The sequence below is a fragment of the Mobula birostris genome, chromosome 6, assembly GCF_030028105.1.
Source record: "Mobula birostris isolate sMobBir1 chromosome 6, sMobBir1.hap1, whole genome shotgun sequence".
In the NCBI taxonomy this organism is placed as follows: Eukaryota; Metazoa; Chordata; class Chondrichthyes; order Myliobatiformes; family Myliobatidae; genus Mobula; species Mobula birostris.
In genome coordinates, this window is record NC_092375.1 from 172,424,835 (window position 1) to 172,433,645 (window position 8,811).

General features: G+C 43.8%; 1 protein-coding gene across 1 annotated transcript in view; it reads left to right on the plus strand.

Annotated features, from left to right (window-relative positions):
• Nucleotides 1-8,811, plus strand: part of gad1b (glutamate decarboxylase 1b) — a 54,904-nt gene that overhangs the window by 40,530 nt on the left and 5,563 nt on the right. The window contains exons 14-15 of the mRNA XM_072259656.1: nt 4,147-4,254; nt 4,718-4,807. Of these exons, the coding sequence (XP_072115757.1) occupies nt 4,147-4,254; nt 4,718-4,807 (198 nt within the window). The remainder of the gene's footprint in view (nt 1-4,146; nt 4,255-4,717; nt 4,808-8,811) is intronic.

Here is an 8,811-nt window from a genome sequence, read left to right on the forward strand (position 1 = left end):
CATAATCTAGAATTTTTAAATTCATCTTCCACTATCTATATGCTACCTTGACCAAAATTAGGCTTGTGGATCACCAACCCTTGGGATTCAATAGTTTTCAGACTCATTAACCACTCTGATAGTAGTTCTTTATTTCCTCATTTGCACTCCCATTATTTCTTACCTTTGCTTCCTTCGATGAAGACACACAATATTTGTTTAATTTTCCTGCTATTTCTTTAATCCCTGTTTTGTAATATCTTGTGATTCTATCTGTTGACCCACATTTGCCTTTATTGGTCTTCCCCATTCAATGTTCTTATAGAAGCTCACAGTCTGTTTTTATGGTTCTCGCATGTATATGCTCATTTTGTTTGCCCTTTCTTTTAACCATCTCCTGATCTTATCCTGTTGAGCTCTAAATTTTTCAACATCCCCAACCTTCCCCTTTTTTCTGGTACTTTTACTTAGATTTAGTTCTGTCCTTAATTTCTTCTGTAATCAACAGTTGGACCACATTTTCTTTGTGCTTCTGTGTCTTAGAGCAATGTACAGTTTAGCAAATCATAAATTATTTCTTCAAATGCTAGCTAGTGCTTGTCCACTGTCATTCCCTTTAGTCATAATATCATAGAGTCATGGAAAAGTACAGCACAGAAAGAGGCCCTTCGACCCATCTAGTCCATGCCAAATCAATTAAAATGCCTACACCCATTGACCTGTTGTGGAACCATAGCTCTCCATACCCCTACCATCCATGTACCTATTCAAACTTCTCTTAAACATTGAAATCAAGCTCGCATGCACCACTTGCACTGGCAGCTCATTCCATACTCTCACGATCCTCTGAGTGAAGACATTTTCCCTCATGTTTCCATTACTTTTCACCTTTCACCCTTAACCCATGACCTTTAGTTGTAGTCCCAATCAACCTCAGTGGAAAAAGCCTCCTTGCATTTACCCTATACTCCTCAAAAAGTTTGTATACCTCTATCAAATCTCCCCTCAGTCATCTATGTTACAAGGAATAAAGTCCTAACAATTTCAATCTTTCCTTATAACTCAGGTCCTTCAGTCCCGGCAACATCTTTGTAAATTTTCTCTATACTCTTACAACCTTATTTATGTTTTTCCTATAGGTAGATAACCAAAACTGCACACAATACTCCAAATTAGGTTTCACCAACGTCTTACATAACTTCAACATAATATCCCATCTCCTCTGCTCATTATTTTGATTTCTGAAGGCCAATGTGCCAAAAGTTTTCTTTACAACCCTATCTACCTGTGACACCACTTTCAATGAATTATGGATCTGTATTCCCAGATCCCTTTGTTCTACAGTATTCCACATTGCCCTTCCATTCACTGTGTAAGACCGACCCCAACTGGTCTTACTGAAGAGCAATACTTCACACATGTCTGCATTAAATTCTGTCTGCCTTTTTCAGCCCATTTTACCAGTTCATCCAGATCCAGCACCAGGCTCTGATAGTTTTCCTTATCAAAGGACTTGCTAACGTCCATGTAGACAATATCCACTCCCTTGCCTTCATCAACCATCCTGGTAACTTTCTCAAAACACACTATAAGATTGGTTAGACATGACCTACCACACATGAAGCCATGCTAACTATCCTTAATCAGTCCATGTCTATCAAAATACTCATATGTCCAGTCCCTTAAAATGTCTTCCAATAACATTCCCACAGTGGAACAATATTAGCTATCCTCTAATCCTCCGGTTCTTCACCTGTCACTAAGGATGATTTAAATATCTCTGCTAGGATCCCTGCAATATCTGCACTTGCCTTCCACAGAGTTTGAGGGAACACCTTGTCAGGCCCTGGGGATTTATGCACTCTAATTTGCCTCAAGGCAGCAAACACTCCTCCTCTGTAACATGTATTGGATCAATGTCCTCGCTGCTGCTTTGCCTCACTTCTATAGACTCTGTCTCCTGAGTAAATGCAGATAAAAAGGTCCATTTAATATCTCCCCCATCTCTTTTAGCTCCACGCATGAATGACCATTCTGATCTTCCAAAGGGCCAATTCTGTCCTTTACAATTCCTTTGCTCTTAATATATCTGTAGAATACCTTGGGATTCTCCTTCATCTTGTCTACTAGGGCAACCTCATGCTTTCTTTTAATCTTCCTGATTTCTTTCTTAAGTGTTTCCTTGCATTTCTTATACTCCATAAGTATCTGATTTGTTCCTACCTGTTGATACCTTCGATGCAGCTCTTAACCGAGGCCTCAATATGCTTTGAAAGCCAAGGTTTCCTAAATCTGTTATATTTACGTTTTATTCTGACAGCCACATACAAGCTTTGTGCCCTCAAAATTTCACTTCTGAAAGCTTTCCGCCTACCAAATACGCCCTTGTCAGAAAACAGGCTGTCCCAATCCACACTTGCCAGATCCTTTCTGATACCATTAAAACTGGCCTTTCTCCAATTTAGAATCTTAACTGCAGACCAGACCTATCTTTTCCATATTTATTTTGAAACTGATGCTATTATGATCACTAGATGCAAAGTGTTCCCCTAGACAAACTTCTATCACCTGCCCTGCCTCACTCGCTAATAGCGGATCAAGTATTGCACACTCTCTCACTGAGACTTCTACATACTGATTAAGGAAACATTTCTGAACACATTTGACAAACTCTATCCCATCTAGTCCTTTTACGGTATGGGAGTCCCAGCCAATATGTGGAAAGTTAAAAATCACCTAGTATAATAACCTTATGTTTCTAGCAACAGTGTGTGATCTCACTACAAATTTGTTCTTTTAAATCCCTCGGACCATTGGGAGGTCTGTAATATAGCCCCGTTAGCGTGGTCATGCCTTTCTTATTTCTCAGTTCCATAATGCCTCACTAGACGTGTTCTGCAGTCTGTCCTGACTGAGCACTGCCGTGACATTTTCCCTGACTAGTAATGCTGCCGTGACATTTCCCTGACTAGTAATGCTACCCCTCCTCCTCTAATCCCTCCCACGCTGTTGCACCTAAAACAGTGGAACCCCAGAATATTGAGCTTCCAGTCCTTCCCCTCCTGCAACCACGTCTCACTAATGGCTACAATATCATAATTCCAGGTGTCGATCCATGCCCTGAGCTCATCCACCTTTCCTACAATACTTCTTGCATTGAAATACACGCAGTTCAGAACATTCGTCGCACCATGGTAGCTTGCACCCTGGTTCCCATCCCCCGCAGCTCCTGTTTAACCCCCGTGCATCACTAGCAAACCTCCCTGCCAGGTTACTAGTCCCACTTCAGTTCAGGTGCAAGAAGGTGCAGGTTCCACCTTCCCTGAAGTGAGCCCATAGATCCAGCAATTTGACACCCTCCCTCCTACACCAACTCCTTGGCCACATCTTAAACCATATAATCTTCTTATTTCTGGCCTTTAATGTTGTTAACCAATCTACTGCAGTCAACCCGCTCCTTATGGCTTGATAGTTCACTTTGTGTAGAATGGAAACTAGAGCTTTTAAACAATGCAAAATGTTTTCCTGGTAGGTCCATTAACAAAACAATTAATTAGCCCTTTCTCTTTACACTGTACTCTATCTGGAATAGTCTGCTCCCCAATGGGTTCCTCAACACACTGATCTAGAAATCCATCTTGTGGATTTTCTAGGAATTAATCCTGTATATTGTTAGTGCTAATGTAGTTTGCTCAGTGTGTAAGGAGATTAATATCTGCACAATTACTGTATCACTGCTGTTATACAGGCCTCTAATATCCTAATTCATACAATGCACTACCTCATAACTGCGATAGACAACTGCAACAAGGTTCGCTGTGATACTAAAACAATGTTATAATCGGCTGATCCAATAACAACACTCCCTCATCTCCCCTTCCTATTAGCCTGTCCTTCCTAAATATTGATTACCTTGGAATATTTAGTTTCTAATTTTGGTCGCCCTCCTCTCCAGTTACTTAATGCAGTAACTCAATCTGACAAGTACAATCAAGTGTTATAATTGCTTCTTATGTTCAAAATATTTGGCTCCCATTAATCATCATTGGTATTAAGAGAATGTTTTTGCAATTTAAAATGACTATAATGGCTTCATAAATACTGAATTTCAAAAATGGTTTTAATTATTCTGAGTTCAATATTGTTTTATTGTTCATTTCATTGCAGGGGACAGTGGGATTTGAAAATCAAATTAACAAGTGCTTGGATCTGGCAATGTACCTTTATAACAAGATTAGAAAGAGGGAAGGATTTCAAATGGTATTTGAAGCAGAAGTAAGTATAATGATTTTCATTCACTTTCCTTTTTGAACGTAGTAACTAGCACCCATTTTCTTTCTCAATTCTGGAATAGCAGGCAACAATTTTTTCTTATATGTCCTCTGCTCTAACACCTTCAGTCACTTGGAATGTATCTTCTGAAACTTTGTCCTCTTGATTACAATAAATTAATGCCCCTATTTCTGTGTTCAAATAAGATAAGCTGTTCAGGAGAAGTACACCTTTATTCATTTATGGTGGTGAAGAAGAACATACCCATAATCATTCATATCACCTTTGTTTTCCTGAAAATCTTTTGCACTGCAAGTTTTACTGGATACACTTGTCTGACCTATTAATCTGACTGATTTTGATCAATGTTCCAATCGGAGAAAAATATTCCGTTCGTCCCTGTTGACCCGTTAATTTTTGGTATGCAACCATTAAAACAAGATTTTTTTTTTCATTTCTTTTGCAGCCTGAGCACACAAATGTTTGCTTCTGGTATATTCCACCAAGTTTTCGTGACATGCCAGATTGTGAAGAGAGAAAGGAAAAGCTTCGCAAGGTAAATTTACTAATTTTGCAAGCAATCGTAATTGTTAAGGTAATAAAACATTTATTTTAGCAATAATTGTTAACTAATTGTATAATATGCTTGTCTGTCTAATTAATTCCTATTTTTATGAAGTTAGTATGTCACTAAGCATGCTTTATTACTGAAAGTAATGCTGATTACTGTCTCAAATAATGCACGTGAATTGAATATTCAAGAGCTGGCAAGTCTTATAACTGCACTTCTTTTGTATGTAGCTCACTGTATTTCCAGCTGTCACACTGTTTATAAAATACGTTAAAAGCTGACTTTTTTTGGATCTTCACAAAAATTTGTGCAGCAACAGAAAAGAATAAGGCTGATATTAGGTGTATTTGAAGGGTCCCACAATGGGATGATACATTTACCCAGTATCAATCATTGCTTTGTAAGAAGGTGGGCAATGGCTGTGGAGAAGATTAAGAAGCAATTTGATTGGGGGGGGGGGGTTATTCAAAACTGTGAGTCAGTATTGATCATACCAGGAAAGAGAAATGGTCTCCAGTAACAAAAGGATCTTTATCCCAAGCATGTGGACTGAAATTGATTGATAGAAGAATGGAGCTGATATGAGAATATATTGTTCAGGATCCTACGCAGAATACAATTGTGTTGGAGAGAGTGCAAAAGAGATTCATCGGAATGCATACTAGGTTGCACGCCTTCAGTTGCAGGGAGAAATTGGAAAGGCTGGGCTTTTCTTTCCTGGAGTAAAGGAAGTTGAGGGATGACCTGATAAATGTATATAAGTTAATGCGAGGCATCGATGGGGTAGATGTTTCCCATTGTAGGGTATCAAAAACAAGAGGACATAATTTTAAAGTGAGCGGTAGGAGATTTAAAGGGGATCGTAGGAACAAGTTTTGTTTTACACAGAGAGAGATGATATCTGCAACCCACTGCCAAAGGAAATGATGGAATCAGATACAATTACACTATTATACTTAAGAGATATTTAGACAGATACTTAAATAGGCACGGCAATAAAGGATACAGTCCTAATACGGGCAAATGCGGATAGTGAAGATGGGCCAAAAGGTCAGCATGTAGGTGGTGGGCCGAAGGGCCTCATTTCTGTGCTTTACGACTTCATGATTCTCTAACTCTAACTTGTTAGCCCCTCAACTGTTTGCAATTCTTTACAGACTTCCCTACCTTAATTAAGAGAAATTGTTAATTTAACATAAATTGTAGGTATTTGTGAACCAGTTTGTCTGTAAAATAATCTGAAAATGTTATACTTTTCAGATATTGTGAGATTTTAATGGTCTACAAAATTAATTTGTTTAAAAACCACTAGTTCCAAAATTCATGATTTAAATTATGAGGACTTGAAAGAACTTCAGATAAAAATTCAAAATATAATGGACTTAAGTGTTAACTTTATTGCAATAAATTTATAATATATCATCTCTGTCTGCACCTTAAGGGAATATTCCTTTTTTTACATAGTAAATAAAGCGTTCATAATATTCTGTGAAAATTGTACTTTTGCCTCCTTGGTTTACAATTTGCGAGAGTACTTCTTAATCTCATTTTGTGGTGAATAGCAAGCTGAAGCACTTTGCTGCCGACCACAAACTACAGACTATACTTCATGCAAAGTTGGCTTAGAATGGCTGATAGAAACAAATGCATTAATAAGATTCAAGAGAAAATTGGATACATTGTTGAAGGGAATAGATTTGTAGAATGATTTAGATAAAGTGTACAGGATTGGGATTAATTTGAATCACACATGCATTGACAGCTAGTATCTACTGTACTGCATCATTCTTTGAGGGTAATATTAGTACTGAAGTTTCAAGAACACAAAACTCTGAAGGAACCTAGCAGGTCAGCTAGCATCTCTGCAGGGAAGTGAGTTGTTTTATGGGCTGAGACACTTGATCAGGACTTGATAAAGTGTCTCAGACCGAAATATCGACTATTCATTTCCCTCCAGAGATGCTGTCTGACCTGCTGAGTACCTTCAGCATTTTGTGTGTGTTGCTCTGGATTCCCAGTATCTGCAGAATTTTTGTGTCTATTGAAGTTGCAAATCTTCCTCATGATCCAATTCCTCCAAGCAAATAGATCAGCTTCTGATCTTTTCTCTCATACAATCCACTCTGATCACTCCTATGATCCTATTTCATTTCTCCCTCCCACAAGGATGCCAAATACTTCTGTATTTCTCTCTCTCTCTCTCCCTCCTCTCTCTCTTTCCCTCCTCTCTCTCTTTCCCTCCTCTCTCTTTCCCTCCTCTCTCTCTTTCCTCCTCTCTCTTTCCCTCCTCTCTCTCTCCCTCCTCTCTCTCTCACTCCTCTCCTCTCTCTCTCCCTCCTCTCTCTCACTCCCCTCCTCTCTCTCTCTCCCTCCTCTCTCTCTCTCCCTCCTCTCACTCTCTCCCCCCCTCTCTCTCTCCTTCCCCCCCTCTCTCTCTCCTCCCCCCCTCTCTCTCTCCTTCCCCCCCTCTCTCTCCTTCCCCTCTCTCTCTCCTCCCCCCTCTCTCTCCATCCCCCCTCTCTCCTCCCCCCTCTCTCTCCTTCCCCCCTCTCTCTCCTTCCCCCCTCTCTCTCCTCCCCCTCTCTCTCCTTCCCCCCTCTCTCTCCTTCCCCCCTCTCTCTCCTTCCCCCCTCTCTCTCCTTCCCCCCTCTCTCTCCTTCCCCCCCTCTCTCTCCTTCCCCCCCCCTCTCTCTCCTTCCCCCCCTCTCTCTCCTTCCCCCCCCTCTCTCTCCTTCCCCCTCTCTCTCCTTCCCCCCCTCTCTCTCCTTCCCCCCCTCTCTCTCCTTCCCCCCCTCTCTCTCCTTCCCCCCCCTCTCTCTCCTTCCCCCCCCTCTCTCTCCCCTCCTCCCCCCCCTCTCCTCTCCTTCCCCCCCTCTCTCTCCTTCCCCCCCTCTCTCTCCTTCCCCCCCCCTCTCTCTCTCCTTCCCCCCCTCTCTCTCCTTCCCCCCTCTCTCTCTCCTTCCCCCCTCTCTCTCTCCTTCCCCCTCTCTCTCTCCTTCCCCCCTCTCTCTCTTCCTTCCCCCCCTCTCTCTCTCCCTTCCCCCCCCTCTCTCTCTCCTTCCCCCCCCCTCTCTCTCCTTCCCCCCCCTCTCTCTCTCCTTCCCCCCCTCTCTCTCTCCTTCCCCCCCCTCTCTCTCTCCTTCCCCCCCTCTCTCTCTCCTTCCCCCCTCTCTCCTCTCCTTCCCCCCTCTCTCTCTCCTTCCCCCCCTCTCTCTCTCCTTCCCCCCTCTCTCTCTCCTTCCCCCCCTCTCTCTCTCCTTCCCCCCCTCCTCTCCTCCTTCCCCCCCTCTCTCTCTCCTTCCCCCCCTCTCTCTCCTTCCCCCCCCTCTCTCTCTCCTTCCCCCCCTCTCTCTCTCCTTCCCCCCTCTCTCTCTCCTTCCCCCCCTCTCTCTCTCCTTCCCCCCTCTCTCTCTTCCCCCCCTCTCTCCTCCTTCCCCCCCTCTCTCCCTCCTTCCCCCCTCTCTCTCTCCTTCCCCCCCTCTCTCTCTCCTTCCCCCCTCTCTCCCTCCTTCCCCCCTCTCTCCCTCCTTCCCCCCCTCTCTCTCCCCTCCTTCCCCTCCCCTCTCTCTCTCCTTCCCCCCTCTCTCTCCTCTCTCCCTCCCCCTCTCTCTCTCCTTCCCCCCTCTCTCTCTCCTTCCCCCCTCTCTCTCTCCTTCCCCCCCCTCTCTCTCTCTCCTTCCCCCCCCTCTCTCTCCTTCCCCCCCTCTCTCTCCTTCCCCCCCCTCTCTCTCCTTCCCCCCTCTCTCTCCTTCCCCCCCTCTCTCTCCTTCCCCCCCTCTCTCTCCTTCCCCCCCCTCTCTCTCCTTCCCCCCCTCTCTCTCCTTCCCCCCCCTCTCTCTCCTTCCCCCCCCTCTCTCTCCTTCCCCCCCTCTCTCTCCTCTCTCCTTCCCCCCCTCTCTCTCCTTCCCCCCCCCTCTCTCTCCTTCCCCCCCCCTCTCTCTCCTTCCCCCCCCTCTCTCTCCTTCCCCCCCCCTCTCTCTCCTTCCCCC